This window comes from Chionomys nivalis, chromosome 19, assembly GCF_950005125.1.
Source record: "Chionomys nivalis chromosome 19, mChiNiv1.1, whole genome shotgun sequence".
Taxonomy (NCBI): domain Eukaryota; kingdom Metazoa; phylum Chordata; class Mammalia; order Rodentia; family Cricetidae; genus Chionomys; species Chionomys nivalis.
Window position 1 is genome coordinate 62,199,864 of NC_080104.1, and position 16,282 is coordinate 62,216,145.

Here is a 16,282-nt window from a genome sequence, read left to right on the forward strand (position 1 = left end):
TGCACCTTGAATCCCAGCACTCGAGAGGCAGAGGCAGGCAGATCTCTAATGAGTCAGAGGCCAGCCTGGTCCAGGACAGCCAGCTCTACATAGTGAGACCCTGTCTCAAAAACAAACAAAACAAGGGGGGGGAGCCCTAACAAAGTGTCTTAGAGAGGGTTAACAATGCGTGATGAAACAACGTGACCAAAGCAACTTGGGGAGGCAAGGGTTTATTTGGCTTACACTTCCACATCATAGCTCATCATCAAAGGGAGTCAGGACAGGAACCCAAGCAGGGCAGAAACCTGGAGGCAGGAACTGATGCAGAAGCCAAAGAAGAGAGCTACCTGCTCCTTTTCATCACACATCTGCACAAGGCCAACCACTAACAGCCACAGGGTAGAGTCCATACTGGGCTGCCTTGAAATCTCCTTTGCGGGTGCCATTAATCCAAGACTCTAGGGCGCACACACACACACACCAACATAATTTTAAAATTTGAACATGGTGAAACATGCGACTAATCCTAGCACTTTGAGACAGGGTCTCTCTCTATAGATTGACCTGGAACTCTCTACGTAGACCAGGGTGGCTTGGAACTCAGAGACCCATAGCTAGACTCTTCTTGAAGTTCTTGTCAAATGCTCCTACTTTCAGCCAGCGATCGTTCCAGAGCATGCTGACATTAAGGGTTAGGAGGAAAAAAAGAAAAGATTTAATCACGCCGGGATTTTTTTTTTTTAATCCTCGACGTCCAGAATGCTTCTGACCAATTCCTGCACCGCTCAGCACCTTAGGTCCGACTGCGCGGAACCCTCCTCTCGCGGCGAGAACGCCAGGCCGGACCCGGCCACGGGGAAGAGCCGGTACGTGCTGACGTCACGCACACACACGCAGGCAGGGCCTCGGAGGCCGAGGGCGGGGCCGGCGGGGACCTGAGGCCGAGGCACAGCGGCCCGAACCGGGCCATGGCGAAGCTGCTGAGCTGCGTCCTCGGCCCCCGGCTCTACAAGATCTACCGGGAGAGAGACACGGATCGGGCCGCGTCCAGCGTCCCCGAGACGCCCACCGCCGTCCCCGCCCCCTCCTCCAGCTCCTGGGTGAGTCGCGTCCCCCCCGGCTGAGGACATGGTACGGTCCCCGCCGCGCCGGCCCCTCGCTGCCCGGACGCGTCCACTGTCGGCGGCGGGGGAGGCCGCTTGTCAAGCGGCGGTCGGCGGTCGCGCAGTCCGCCTGTGGGCGCTTCCCCGCTCGCAGTCACGCCGGGCCGGCCGCCGCCTCTGTCGCTCGCTCTCAGCGCTTGCGCCCGCTTCCCCCTCCGCGTCCCCCGGTTTGTGGCTGGTCCCAGTTGAGTCCGGAGTCGGCTTCTGCCCGTCTCCTCCCGAAGTCTTCCTCCCCTAGGCTCTGTTACAGACTTTCTCTCCAACCTGACTTTTCAGTTTGAAAATGACTTCTCCATGTCATGTATCTATCCACTTCTGCAGCACGAACCCACAAGCCTAGCCTGAAGACCAGGGTCGTCGCGTTCGCGACAGCCGCAGGTGGTGGTAGCCTGCCCTGCGAATCTTCTCTTCCCTTTTCATTGGCTGCAGATTGTGTTTAGGAGGAGTCCTTCCAAAGTGCCCACACCTCGTCACATTCTCCCCTGTTGTCAAATGCTATTCCTTCCCTCCCAGAATCGTCATGGAGTCTTTCATATCTACTCCCAACCCTCTTCCCGCATATACACAATCATGTTTATATCCTGGTTTTGGAGGAAAAAAAAAAGCCGATCTCCCAAATGCTGCTTTCACTTTTGCTTCCCAGTCAGGGTCAGAGGTGAGAAGTCAGACTCAGGGTCAGTAGAGAGGGCAGGAGTGTCCCAGGAGAAGTGGCCAGGGAGGCTGGAGCCAGGTGGTACACGCTAGGACGTTAGGGCTTTTGGGTGGGAGGAAGGCTTGCTAGCTGGCAGGGTCCCTAACAGGCCATCTGTTTGGGCAGGATACCTATTATCAGCCCCGTGCCCTGGAGAAGCATGCTGACAGCGTCCTGGCGCTGGTAAGTCAGTTCCACATCTGCGACTCGGTGGGTCTTGTCAGGCCCAGCCTAGTAGGTGAGGGTACTCTGAGCTCTGTGCAGAAGAACTCACTAACACATACACACCAGCCCACCCCTAGTGCATACAGTTGGCACTCCCTCTCGGGGACTCCCTCTGTTGGAGCCGGTTGCGCCCTGAGAATGACACACTCACCCTTGGGATCCTGTGCAGGTCTCTGAGCCTGCAGTCCCCAGTGACCTGTCCTCCTGGCAACTAACCTCTTTGGCTGCAGAAGCAGCTGCTCCCTCTGGCAGCGTTCCTATGGTGACGTTTTCGTATTTCTCGGGGACAGAGCCTAGGGCTGTCTTGAGTGGGGCCAACTACGAAGGCTTGATTAACTGAGTAGACAGAGAGGCCAGTGTCTCCAGTGTGACGAAACTGTGTCAGCCTCCCTTGTGCTCTGACGCACGACCTGGCAACAGATGTTTGTGACCCTACTGTGCGCATGATGTCGGGAGCAGAGCAGTTGAGTGTGTGGCTCCAGGATCCCCTGAGAGCCCAGGCCTGGGAGGCAGGACAGCGTGCGCACTGGCGTGTTGATTGCCTGTCTCCGTCTCTGCTGCAGGCTTCCGTCTTCTGGTCCATCTCTTATTACTCCTCTCCCTTCGCCTTCTTCTACTTATACAGGAAAGGTCAGTGTGCTTACTCTCAGAGGCTGCGGGGAGGAAGCGGGCAGGTCGCTGGCAGGACTTCCTCTTCCGCCAGGAGTCTTTTCCCCGAGTCAGTGGTTCTCAACCTTCCTAACCTCGTGACCCTTTAATACAGTTCCTCATGTGTGGTGACCCCCCAACTATAACATTTTTGTTGCTACTTCATAACTAATTCTGCTACCGTTATGACGCATCACGTAAATATTTTTGGAGACAGGTTTGCCAAGGGGTTCGCAGCCCCCAGTTGAGAACCGCTGCTCCAAGAGCATGGTTTACCCAGAGAGAGGATTTCGGATAGAGCTGTGGGCACACTGGGAGGGTTGCTGAGAGGCTGGTGGGCGCCTCATGTTGTCTCTTTTCCTCCCAGGTTACTTGAGTTTATCCAAAGTGGTGCCGTTTTCTCACTATGCCGGGACATTGCTGCTTCTGCTGGCAGGGGTGGCCTGCCTCCGAGGTGGGTGCAGAGGACCCGCAGGGAATAGCTGAGGCTCACATCATACATCCCACATGTGATAAGCAGTATATGCGAACGAGAGTACAGCGTACACCACCTAAACCATCCTCAGCTGGAGCCGCACCAGGGCTGCGGACGTCAGGATGCACAGAGCTACCTGGTGGTGCAGCCACACATGCAGATGCTGTGCAATCACAGATATGCCGTCAGGTGGACGGCATTAAGTTTCCACTTACACAAGGCTCAGGAAAAGCATGAGCTGCCCCCTCTAATCCCAGCGCTTGGGTCAGAGTGAGGCGGGAGATTGATGAGTTCCCGGCCAGCCTATGCTACCTGGGCCAGCCCGGGCTGCATGGGGGGTTTCCTACCTCAGTTCTACCTCAGTCAGTGAATAAGGTCAGAACACATGCATGTGTGATGAGACCCAGAAGACACACACGTGTGGTCCTCTCAAAGTCTGCCAAAGGCAGTACAGGCTGCGGAGATGCCTGGTGGGAGATGGCTCTGGTTTGGTTTTTGTATTTTTTTTTTTTTTTTTTTTGGTTTTTGTATTTTTTACTCATTTTTAAAATTGTGCCTCTGTGTGTCTGTGTGTCTTATGTAGCTCTGTGTGCATGAGTGCAGGTGCCTGAAGAGGCCAAAGGAGTCAGGTGACCCTGGAGCTGGAGTCCCAGGCGGTTGGTTGTAGCCACCTGATGTGGGTGCTCGAAACCAAATTTGGGCCGTCTGGGAGAGCAGTGTGTGCTCTTCACTGCTGAGCCATCTTTCTAGCTAATACTTTGCTTTTTTTTTTTTTTTTTTTTGGTTTTTCGAGACAGGGTTTCTCTGTGGCTTTGGAGACTGTCCTGGAACTAGCTCTGTAGACCAGGCTGGTCTCGAACTCACAGAGATCCTCCTGCCTCTGCCTCCCGAGTGCTGGGATTAAAGGCGTGCGCCACCATCGCCCGGCTATACTTTGCATTTTTAAAAAAGGATTTGTTTATGCACTTTTTATCAATGTGGGCATGTGGGCCTGATTTGCCTTTGTGTATCACGTGTGCGGATTCTCTTGGAGGCCAGCAGGCGTCAGATAGCCGGGAACTGGAGGTATTGGCCTTTGTGAGCCACCTGATGTAACAGGTGCTGGGGGCAACCTGTGTCCTCTGGAGGAGCAACAGGAGCTTTCGCCCCCGAGCCATCTCTCCAGCTCTTATTTGTATTTTTAGCTAAATTCTGCCGGGCAGTGGTGGCGCATGCCCCTAATCCCAGCACTTGGGAGGCAGAGGCAGGCGGATCTCTGAGTCAAGGACAGCCAGGGGTACACAGGGAAACCCTGTCTCAGAAAACAAACAACCAACAATAAAGCTGTGTGTTGTCTGTGGATAGCCCAGGATTCTAGGTGTACCCCACCACACCCGGCTGCATTTACTTATCTTGGCATAAATGGCACTCCACCCGAACTGTTCTCAGCTGGCTTCCTTTTCTCATGTCCTGTTGAGAAACTGGATGTGAGCCGGGCGGTGGTGGCGCACGCCTTTAATCCCAGCACTCGGGAGGCAGAGGCAGGCGGATCTCTGTGAGTTCGAGGCCAGCCTGGTCTACAAGAGCTAGTTCCAGGACAGGAACCAAAAGCTACGGAGAAACCCTGTCTCGAAAAATCCCCCCCCAAAAAAAGAGAAACTGGACGTGGAGCCCAGTTTTGCTTTCCTCCAGCGCTTGCCCTCTGGCAGTCTCCCATTGGCTGGTTTGTTGTCTTTTCCCCGCCTCCCCCACCTCAGGACAGGAGCTGTGCCTGCCTGCCTGCCTGTCTCCGTGGGTAGGATGGTCACTTGCACACGGGGAAAATGTAGAACTCAGGCCTCCTCCTTACAGGAGTGAGGAGAGGCATCACCACTGAGGCCAGCTGCTTCGGAAAGAGAAAGGAAGCCAGCAGAAGCTCCAGGAATTGGAGGGGACAAGGATGGGCCAGGAGCGAGTGAAAAGGGGCCCCTGAGAGGCAGGAAGGGTCAAGGGGGCAGACGCAGGGAATGAGGGTGGGGAAGTAGTTGTGAGCAAGGCCTTGGCACCGTGGGCAGGGGTCTAGGAGCCAGCAGAAAGCAAGCTGGGGACCCCTGGGAGGACAGAAAGGAACAGGGTTGGCACAGGAGTAGTCAGGTTGCAGGGCTTTGATAGCTCTGCTAGGGAGAGACTTGCTGGTTTACAAAGACAAAAACCGCCAGGCCCCAGCGTCTGGGAGGCTGAGGCAGGAGAGTAGCTGAGAGCTCTAGGTCATCCTGGCCTGTGTACTGAATTGCAGGCCGCCTGGGCACAGAGTAAACCCTGTTTCCAAAACAAAACAAAAGAAATGAACTGAAGTGTCCGGTGTGCTGATGGATGCCGGGAATCTCAGGACGTGGGAGAGTCAAAGCTAGTGGGTCTCTCAGCCAGAACTTACGGCATAATGAGTTCCAGGCCAGCTAGAGCTACACAGTGTGACCATGTCTCAGAAGAGAAAGCAAAGCAAAACAGACAAACAGAAGGGCTGGTGAAATGGTGTGGCGGGTAAAAGCTCTGGCTGCACAAACCTGGCGACTTGAGTTCAGTCCCCAGATCCCACAGTGGGAACAGAGTCCTGACGCTGTCCCCGGGTCTGCGCATTCCCGCTGTGGCACTCGCATGCCCGCACTCAAACACACGCACACACAGTATAAAATAATGAGACTCTCGGGAGAAGACTCCTGCAGCTGTGTCCGCACGTGAGAGGCCCTTGATTCCTTCTGGTTCTAGGGCCTCCTTGCCCATTTCCAATTCATCTCTTAATTCCTTGATATCTGGCTTCCCACTTCACCTAATACGTTTTCTGTCCTCTCTGTCCAGGCATCGGTCGCTGGACCAACCCCCAGTACCGGCAGTTCATCACCATCTTGGAAGCCACACATCGGAACCAGTCTGCAGAAAACAAGGTGAGGGTCGTGCTGCCCCGCCTCCCCAAGCTCCAGGCACCACCTTCCGCTGGGTCTCTACCGCACACTGCCATGCACTGTCTGAGCGTCTCATGGATAGTCGGCTAGAACATTCCGCTCCCTCTCCACTTCCACGCTCGAGAATTGTCTCAGCATAGACGTCTGCAGTGTCCCCGAGAAGAGGAGCCCTCTGTCCCAGCGGCTCAGTTCTGTGTATACCTCACTGTGTGCCTTGAGCACCACACTGGCTTTGGGATAGACCGAATTGGGCAGGTGTGTGCACTCCCGTGCCCACAGGGCACTGCGTCTTTTAAGCTGTGCCAGGCCTGCTGTTACTGGAGTGACTGTCTTTGAGATGGGCTCTGGGGCCTCATAAAACGACTTCCTGCTGCAGAGGGGTCAGGCATGCTGCACACGCCCTTTCCAGCCGTCTGCCTCTTGGCCTCTCTTTCCTCAGACGTACAATGAGGTCATTACTCCAGCCTGGAGGAGTAAGACCAAGAGGCTCGTGACCTGTGTGAGGGTGCGAGGAGTCCGGCCAAGCCTGGCTGGGATGCGCTTTGCTCGTCCTGTTTTCTCATTTACATTTTTGTACATTTTTCCCATTGCTCTTTCTTAGTCAAGTTATTTTTGAAAATGTCAAAATCATTTTTGTGGCAAAAATAAAAAATAATCCTCAAAATAGAGACCATGGAGCTCTGGGTATGGGGGAGGACAGTGGATTATGAAGACGCAGCCCCACTGCCCACAGCGCGTGGCCTAGTGCAGTAGGGGACACAGGCAGAGGTAGTGCCGACCTCTGGACACCATGGCTGGGAAGTGAGGTGGCTGTGCGCATGGGGGAGCCCACTGTGGGTGTGACTGTCCTCTCAGCCGTGGGACCATCAGTTTATTTGTCTGGAGGAGTTTCCCAAGACACAGCTTCTCTGTTACCCCGTCTGTGCTACAGCTTGCTCTGTAGACCAGGTAGGGAGGATGACTCGGCAGCCAGCAGCCCTCATCCCCATCTTTGCACAGAAGCATCACCCTTAGGGTGGGTCAGCCTTAGATATTTCTGTGGTGGTTTTTTGTTTTTGTTTTTGTTTTTGTTTTTTTTTTTTTTTTCGAGACAGGGTTTCTCTGTGGTTTTGGAGCCTGTCCTGGAACTAGCTCTTGTAGACCAGGCTGGTCTCGAACTCACAGAGATCCACCTGCCTCTGCCTCCCAAGTGCTGGGATTAAAGGCGTGCGCCACCACCGCCCGGCGGTTTGGTTTTTTTTGAAGACAGGGTCATGCTATGTATCCCAGGCTGCCCTGGTATTTCCAGTGATCCTCTTGCCTCCTGGGTGAGGTCACAACATATGCTACCATGAAATAGAACCTCACTCCACGTCCCAGCCTAGCTTTAAACTCCCTGTACATCCCCAGGTGGCCCCCAGCTTCGGAATGTTGGGATTGTAGACACAATGCTGTTGTTCCTGGCTTTTTCAGTGTTTGGGTGGCTTTGGGAATTGAACCCAGGGCATCATGCATGCTAAGCAAGCAACCCAGCCTTAGATTTTCAGGAGCAGGGTTCAAGTTGTAGAGATGGACGATAAGCTGGCCGGGGAGGCAGCTGCCTGCTCCCAGTATCGTGGTCATAGAAGTGAGAAGGTCCTAACCTCCGCTCGCTCTCCCTGCCCGCTAAGAGTGTCGAGGGTGACAGCAGGGCCTCCCTTGAGCTCTCACTTGTCCGTTCTTCTCCTTTCTGTGCCCCCCGCAGAGGCAGCTGGCCAACTATAACTTCGACTTCAGGAGCTGGCCGGTTGACTTCCACTGGGAGGAGCCCAGCAGCCGGTGAGGCTCCAGTTATTCAGCTCTTCCCCTGGCCCTGCCTCGCGACCCCGTCCTATCCCTCCCGCATCTCCCGGACATCTTCGGTCTAGCCTGCTCTTCCTCACCCTGTTCTCTTCCTTGTTCCCTTCCTCAGCAAGGGGTCCCGAGGTGGCCATTCCCGCAGGGGCGTGGCCCTGCTCCGCCCAGAGCCTCTGCACCGGGGAACAGCAGACACATTCCTCAACAGGGTCAAGAAGCTGCCATGCCAGATTACCAGGTAGGAAGTGGGGGGAGGCAGCTGGGGGAGGGGATGTAGGCAGGGTCCCTGGACTGTGACTTTGGGGCCTTGTGCTGTGTGTCGTCTCATGGGGGGGGCTCTGTGAGGCCCAGGCTTCTTTGGGGAGCACTTGGAGAACCAGGATGCTGCAGGTCTGCTGATGCAAAGCTCCGAGCAGCTGGAGGAGCAGCAGGCCCCTCAGTGAAGACAAGACCCCTTGCTGTTCTGGACAGGCTCTAGGGCGCCACTGTACAGTTGTCCTGGCCCTGCTGCTCGACTCCCCATCTTGGCCCCACTGTGCCTCAGTTTTTTCATCTGAATGCCGACCTCACAGGAATTGTTAGATGAACTGGTAATACTGGGAATGGCAGCCACTTTCCCTGCCTGCCTGTGGGCAGAGCAAAGCCAGAGGGCTCAGTGGTGTGGTGGGAACTGGCGGTTCCAGACCGGCTGTGGCAGACTCACACACACACACACACACACACACACACACACACACACACACACACACACACAGTGCTCAGTCTCACAGGGCAGGAGGTGTTGGGAGTGAGCCCCAGGCTCTAGGATGCCGAGGAAGGGGGTGGACTTCTCTGGCTGTTGAAACCTGACCTGAGAAAAATTTCTGAGGGGATGTTGGCAAGGTGGCGCAGTGATGCGCTCGGTTTAGCCAGAAGTGGCTACATGCCCACCGCATCTTACCTACCGCGGGAGTCCACACACGTGGTAGGGATACTGCTCCTTGGGCAGCTCCTGTGTGGCAGGTATTGTCACCGTGAACATAACAGCCAGGTATCTGCTCTGACAGGAGTGTCCCCCAGGTGGCCCAGGCTGGTCCTGAGTCCCTGGTCCTCCCGAGGGCTGGGAACACAGGTGTGTTGCTGTGCCTGGCTCTGTGAGTCTGGAGGTCAGGAGTCTGGAGGTCAGTGTGGTGAACCACAAGCCGCCACTTGTTTTGAGTGGTGCCGGGGTAGGACCACACTAGGCCAGTGCTCCACCACTGAGCAGCAGTCACCCGGTCCTACTTGAGGACTAAAACTTTGAAATATGTTCATGTATGTATGTGTGGGGCTCTCCTACCGTGTGGGACCCGAGCATTGAATGCCTGTTAGCAAATCCCTCTACCCAGTGAGCCATCTTGCTGGCCCTTGAGAACCTTTAATAAGGTGTTTTTATGCATTAACAGAATTTTATTTGAGAACTGTACTTATGTGTTGTACCTAGAAATTGTCTCGTAAAACTCTCGGGGTCATATCCAAGCAGTCCCCAGTTTGCTATAGTTTAGCTTTTGAGTTTTGGATTCGTTCCCTGCCTAGCAATGGGCAGCGTGGTCTGTGGTGCCACACAGGGCCTGAGTCACAGCCCTCCTCAGCCGGGAGTGCTTTCCACTGGTGTGGATGGCTCCTCTGTCGTGTTCAGTCGGCTGTGGGGGCCAAGTGCTCTTGAGGCCTCTGTTATTTCCAACTTACGATGGTTTTTTCAGGACATAACCTGACATAAGTCTGGGGGCATCTGTGCATTTGTATCGTACTGGGCCACAATAGAAAATGTTTTTGGTGTTTTCATAGCTGGGACCCAAATGCAGGGGCTCACACGTGCTAGGCAAGCCCTCTGCCACTAAGCTATGTATGGTCTGCATTCCTAAAACCCTAAAATGGACATCTTATAGAAAAGGTTGGGAAACACCGGGCTTGCACGGTTTCATCAAGGGCTGACAGTGGGCAAGGTTAGCATGCCCTGGAGTTCGACTGCAGGTACTGAGATCAGTCCCTGGGCCTTGCTGGCCTGGCCTCACTACCCGTGTCTCCACAGCTACCTGGTGGCACATACGCTGGGGCGCCGGATGCTGTACCCAGGCTCTGTGTACCTGCTCCAGAAGGCGCTCATGCCTGTGCTGCTGCAGGGCCAGGCCCGCCTGGTGGAAGAGGTGAGACTCTGTGGCTGCTCGCCCTGCCCTCCTAGGGATGCGCTCCCGCCCGCCTAGGGATGCGCTCCTGCCCTCATGACCTGTTTTTTGCATCTCCCTTGCTCAGTGTAATGGGCGCCGGGCAAAATTGCTCGCCTGCGATGGTAATGAGATTGACACCATGTTTGTGGACCGGCGGGGGACAGCTGAGCCCCAGGGGCAGAAGTTGGTGAGAAGGGGCAGGGAGCAAAAGGGGGTGGTAGGGGGCAGTAGAGTCTAGGGCCCCCAGTGCCACAGAGCCTTTGCTGTGGAACCACAGTTAAGAATAATGTCATCCAAAACAAAACAAAAAACAAAACTACTGGGCGGTGGTGGTGCACGACTTTATCCCAGCCTCGGAGGACAGAGGCAGGTGGGTCTTTGGGTTCAAGACCAGCCTGGTCTGCAGAGGGAATTCCAGGGCAGCCAGGGAAACACAAACTCTTGTCTCAGAAAAAAAAAAAAAAAAAAGGAAAAAGAATAATGCCGTCTTCCAGCTCCCCCCAGGACCCCTCCATAGGTAGCTCAGAGAGGAGCAGGAGGAGGACATGGAGTTGGGGTTTCTCAGTTGGCACTTGCTTAGCTTTCATGCTCAGTCCCATGTACGCTGAGAATGGGGGTGCATGGCTGCAACCCCAGCACTCAGGAGTGGAGACAAGGGGATCTGGGGCTCAAGGCCAGGGCTGTGTTGATGGTTTAGTGGCTGAAGTTTGCCGTGCAAGCGCGAGGACCTGAGTTCTGATCGCCAGAGCGCGTGTAGAGCATGTGCGGTGTAGCCACAAACAGCACAGGCGGAACGACGGCAGAGCTGTAGTGCACACACGTGTGCGCACACACGAGTATGCACACGAGCACTCACGCATGCACACACACAAGTTTAAGGTCTCATCCTTGGCTACACGGTGAGTTACAGCCAGCCTGTGTCTCAAAAAAGAAGTAAAAATTCACAGATTAGCTGGGCGGTGGTGGCGCACGCCTTTAATCCCAGCACTTGGGAGGCAGAGGCAGGCGGATCTCTGTGAGTTCGAGACCAGCCTGGTCTACAAGAGCTAGTTCCAGGACAGGCTCCAAAATCACAGAAACCCTGTCTTGAAAAACCAAAAAAAAAAAAAAAAAAGTTCACAGATTAGAACCTCATAGGGACGCAGCACTGTAGTGTGCGCAATCCCCCCCTCCCGAGTTCAGTCACCAGCACCAGAAACGGACAGAGGAAAGGACCGTCTAAGCTCGAGATGCAGGAAGCACACACAAAGCCTGGCATGGCGACCTTGTCACCCAGCACTGAGGAGGCAGAGGATCTGCCACACACTGAGTTCAAGGCCTGTCCAGGACACAGAAGACCCCGAGGCCCCGCAACAACAGACAGTAGCTGGGTGTTGGCGCAGGCTGGATCTCAGCGCCCAGGAGGTCAGGCAGAGTTTTGAGTTCCAGGCCAGCCTGAACTACCTAGCAAGATTCTGCCTCAGGAAAACAGAAAGGTGGCACACGTCTTTAATCCCAGCACTTGGGAGGCAGAGGCAGGCGGATCTCTGAATTTGAGGCCAGCCTGGTCTGCAAGAGCTAGTTCCAGGACAGCCAGGACTGTTTCAGAGAAACCTGTCTTTTTTTTTTTTTTTTAATATTTATTTATTATGTATACAATATTCTGTCTGTGTGTATGCCTGCAGGCCAGAAGAGGGCACCAGACCCCATTACAGATGGTTGTGAGCCACCATGTGGTTGCTGGGAATTGAACTCAGGACCTTTGGAAGAGCAGGCAATGCTCTTAACCTCTGAGCCATCTCTCCAGCCCGAAACCTGTCTTGAAAAACAAAAATCGTTTGCCACATGCTCACAGCCTGTGAGATGGGACTGTGTGAGTTCACTCTGTGGGTGATGGACTCGTCCGCAGAGTGGCTGCCAGCCTCGCAGCTTGTGAGCAGTGCTGGAACCTGACCTGGGTGGCCAGGCCCCAGTGTTCTGTGTCCTTAAGGTAGCCCTGGCCTGGAAAGACTGCAGGAGTCCAAGGCTTGGGCTCTCGTTCTGGCTGTCACTATCTCTGAGCTTCAGCTTGGGCACCACGGGGCGCAGCGAGCAGAAAAGCTGTCTGTTCACCTCGGAGAATCATAGGCCCTAGGGCATGGGCTCTGGGTCCACCCCCAGCTGTCCCCAATCCCCCTCATCCCGTCCTGTTAGAGGCCTCCCTGGTGGCCTGAGCTCAGCCTGGATGGTCAGATGGTCTCCTGAGGCCCTGCTGCACAGACTGCCCACCCCAGTACCCTCCCAGCCCTCCTCCTCTTCTTCCCCAGGTGATCTGCTGTGAGGGAAATGCGGGGTTCTACGAGGTGGGCTGTGTCTCCACACCCCTAGAAGGTAGGCCCTTGGTTCGTGTTCCTCCCCGGCACCGCGGTGGCTTCTTCATGCTTGCCCGCATGCCCTGCCCCACAGGGTCACACAACCTCACCTCCTCCCTGTGTTACAGCTGGCTACTCCGTCTTGGGCTGGAATCACCCCGGCTTTGCTGGAAGCACGGTGAGACCCTGTCCGGAACCCGTCCTTTCCCACAGTCATGCGTGTCTTCCTCTGCTCAGCCATGGGAGAAAGGAAACTGGTGCCTGTTTCTGCAGGGCCTTCCACGTGTGACCTGGGTGCTGGGGACGCCGACAGGCAGAGGGGCACAGTGGGCCCCATTGTCTCTGTGTTACAGGGTGGCTGCGAGAAGGGTCCACACTAGGTGAGCTATCCTCTGGCTGACCCCGCCCTGCTTCTGCCCATCTTCCTGCAGGGGGTACCATTCCCACAAAATGAGGCCAATGCCATGGATGTGGTAGTTCAGTTTGCCATCCACCGCCTGGGCTTCCAGCCCCAGGATATTGTCATCTACGCCTGGTCCATCGGAGGCTTCACTGGTACCTGCCACCCCTGCTCGTCCCACCCGACACAGATTCTTGTCCCTGCCTAGGAGATGTGGGCACAGGCACTGGTAGCTCCCAAAGGGGGAAGCGGCTTCCAGAGAAAGAGGTTGAAGTGGATAAGAGGGACCTAAAGGAAAGGTGCCTGCTTGCACTTCTGAGCCACCACCCCCCTTCTTGTTCTGCTAGCCACGTGGGCAGCCATGTCCTACCCAGACATCAGTGCTGTTATCCTGGACGCCTCCTTTGATGATTTGGTGCCCTTGGCCCTGAAGGTCATGCCCGACAGCTGGAGTGAGTGCAGCTCCCCTGCTTGTTCTGGGAGAGGAGTGGCCAGCACTGGGGTCTTCAGGCTAGGTCCTGTTCAGTGGACAGGGGGTGGGGGGTGGACCTTCAGGTTAGACAAGGTCTTCATCTCTGCCCCCCCTCATCATGTCCCCCCAGGAGTCCTGGTGACCAGGACTGTGAGGCAGCACCTCAACCTCAACAACTCGGAACAGCTGTGTAGGTGAGAGCGGCCACCCTTCCCCAGGCCCTGTGAGACCCTGAGTCTGCTCACTCACAATTTGGCAATGAAAGGTTAAGCCTGGCTCCACAGGGGGCTTCCCCAGGGCCAGTCTGAGCCTGCACCCTCCTGCCTCCAGTGGTGGCCTGGCTCTCTCTGAGCTCTCCTTCCTGCTGCTCTGTTCCGAAGGTTCCAGGGCCCTGTGCTGCTGATCCGCAGAACCAAGGATGAGATCATCACCACCACGTGAGTGCCCGGGCTCCACACGTGTGCGCGCGCACACACACACACACCACGTGAATGCCTGGGCTCCTTCCACCTGTGCCTACCATGTGCCCAGGTCTGTAGACACTCCCTGCCCAACCCCCCTAACCAGGGTATCTCTGGCTGCCCCCAGGGTTCCTGAGGACATCATGTCCAACAGAGGCAATGACCTCCTGCTGAAGCTCCTGCAGTTCCGGTGAGAGCTGGGGGTGTGCAGCGCGGGCGACAGCAGCACAGGGAAGGAGTGGGGTGAGGGCTGAGCAGTGCAGTGGTTCCATCCCATCCTGCCCCCCCCAGGTACCCTCAAGTGATGGTGGAGGAGGGGCTCCGAGCTGTGAAGCAGTGGTTGGAGGCCTCGACCCAGATGGAGGAAGGTGAGGCACCTGAGGTGGGCGGGCGGCAGGGCCTGGTGAGGAGGCTTGTTGATGGATGCTCTTCTTTCTCCCTGGGCAGCTTCCGTTTACAGTCGGTGGGAGGTGGAGGAGGACTGGTGTCTGTCAGTGCTCCGCTCCTACCAGGCAGAGCATGGGCCCGACTTCCCCTGGAGTGTGGGTAAGGAGGACCCGTGGTGGGGTGTGAAGAGGGGGACGGATCCTGGATCCCAGACAGCAGATTTGAGGGCCTCTTCTCTGCAGGGGAGGACATGAGTGCAGATGGGCGGAGGCAGCTGGCGCTGTTTCTGGTGAGCTGGGGGGGGTGAGGGGAAGGTCCTGTGGAGGGGGCTCATGCAGGGCTGAGGCATGGGCTCGGGAAGGTGCTCACATCCACCCACTCTGCCTTTCTCCAGGCCCGGAAGCATCTGCACAACTTTGAAGCCACGCACTGCACCCCACTCCCAGCCCAGCACTTCCAGATGCCCTGGCACCTCTAGGGACCACATTTAGACTCTTCTGGAAGGACGAGATGGGAGGAGACGTGAGGGGACGTTTTGTGATTCTCTCTATTGATGTTGCTGTTTATAGTCTGGGCAGTGGGGGCTGCCCCTCTGACCACTGTCCTCTTGCACGTTCCCCTCATCCACATGGACGCACTAGCGCTCCCCAGCACACACCCTGCATTAAATGAATGATTTATTCCTAATAATTAATAAAAAGGTATTTTTTCTACTATCTGGCTGATTGTGAGGTTTTCTTCCAGATGTCCAGGCAACTAGTGGCTAGGGTAGGGGGAGCAGAAGCCCCAGAGGGTGAGACTTTGGGAAACTCCACTCGGGCCAGTTTAGCTCTGTCTCTGCCACAGCCTTCCAGTCCAATGCAGACCATTTCAGCACTGTGCCCGGTGTACGCGTAGAGCGCCCCAGCTCTCATGGCCTCCCCAGGCCTTGCCCTGGCCTGGGAGGTGGCCCTGATTGACAACAGCATTCTGTAGGGAACAGTTTTGCCTGTTTAGCTTTTCTCCTGAAGGGACCTGTCCCTCTCCCCCCTTTTCCTGCTCAGCTCTTGCTATCTCTACAAGAGACAGGGAGTGGCCCTGCAGCAAACCAAACCCTGTCCTCAGGTTGTCGCCAAGCCTGTCTGCACCCTGTTTACAGTCCAGCGAACGGCCAGTGGGGAGCCGGGGCCAGGTGCCAAGCCCTCCTGTCATCCCCAGGCTGAACCTGGGGAACTGGACCCTCAGGTCTTGTCCTCCGTCCCTTGGAAATCTCTCTTCAGGTGAAAACCCCAGCTCCTCAGCTTGGGGCCATTGTTTTCTACAAGGGTGGTTAGCAAAGGCCTCAGCATTTTGTGCTGGTTAGTCTCAGGGTGATCTTGTGTGGCCTCTGATCCCAGGGTACCACCTCTGACCATGGGCAGGGGCCATCAGGCAGCTCAGGGACAGTTGACAGCATGCTGAATCCTAACACAGCGGAGGGCTGAGAATGAGGGTGACATGACAGGTTTGGGGTGAGGAGGGCAGGTGGCTCTCGCCTCTGAGTGCTCAGCTTCAGCACAGCAGAGATGGTACGGATGTGCGGATGCGCTCTGACCCACCCTGGGAGGTAGACACAGTGGGAAGCGTGTAGCAAGAGTGTTGCAACTCTTGGCAGGGCATGGTGGCGCACACCCTTAGTCCCCACACTCAGCAGACAGAGGCGTGCAGACCTCTGTGAACTCGAGGCCAGCCTGATAGCACCATAACATAACAAGTTCTAGGTCAGCCAGGGCTACTTAGACCCTGAAAAAGAAAGAAAAAAAAAAAAAGCCAAAGCCAGTTTGCTCATGAACCTTACCCTGCAGTTCCAGGCCAAATTCGCTGAGGGACCCGCTAGTCCTAGCTCCGCTACCTTGGGACACAGAGCTTACCTTCCTAGTCGGCCGTCAGGAACTGCAACCCCACCACCTCCCCAGAACTTACACATCGGGAGGAGCCCTTAGATATCTAAGGTGGGAGGGGAGCAGGGCGCACACCCTGTGGACTCTGAGTCACCCAGGGGCTGTAGTCCACTTCCGATTACTCCCCATGTCCCACAATCTCAGGGTGGGGCCTGGCTCACTGTTCATTTCTATACACCAAGGCTCTGCAAACATAGGCAGTTAGCTGAG

General features: G+C 55.8%; 1 protein-coding gene across 2 annotated transcripts; it reads left to right on the forward strand.

Annotated features, from left to right (window-relative positions):
* The first annotated feature begins 865 nt into the window (after positions 1-865).
* Abhd16a (abhydrolase domain containing 16A, phospholipase) lies at positions 866-14,869 on the forward strand. Of its 2 annotated transcripts, none has more exons than XM_057794687.1 (20): positions 866-1,082; positions 1,963-2,019; positions 2,625-2,691; positions 3,077-3,163; positions 5,999-6,084; positions 7,826-7,899; positions 8,033-8,155; positions 9,968-10,082; positions 10,189-10,290; positions 12,389-12,452; positions 12,562-12,611; positions 12,865-12,988; positions 13,181-13,348; positions 13,436-13,499; positions 13,686-13,742; positions 13,894-13,956; positions 14,058-14,134; positions 14,214-14,312; positions 14,396-14,442; positions 14,548-14,869. In XM_057794687.1, exons 1-20 carry the CDS (start codon positions 951-953, stop codon positions 14,629-14,631), a joined length of 1,740 nt encoding a protein of 579 aa, XP_057650670.1. In that variant the 5' UTR covers positions 866-950; the 3' UTR covers positions 14,632-14,869. The 2 variants fall into 2 exon arrangements, with proteins under 2 accessions (XP_057650670.1, XP_057650671.1); XM_057794688.1 differs by having other exon boundaries at positions 867-1,082; positions 13,181-13,285.
* Positions 14,870-16,282: the final 1,413 nt, after the last annotated feature.

What these genes read in the sequence shown, in the direction of transcription:
- Abhd16a (XM_057794687.1), top strand. Translation starts at nt 951, where the DNA reads ATGGCGAAGCTGCTGAGCTGCGTCCTCGGCCCCCGGCTCTACAAGATC. An exon ending in GTCCATCGGAGGCTTCACTG is followed by an intron (nt 12,989 to 13,180) that starts GTACCTGCCACC and finishes TTGTTCTGCTAG; the next exon opens with CCACGTGGGCAGCCATGTCC. An exon ending in CGACTTCCCCTGGAGTGTGG is followed by an intron (nt 14,313 to 14,395) that starts GTAAGGAGGACC and finishes TCTTCTCTGCAG; the next exon opens with GGGAGGACATGAGTGCAGAT.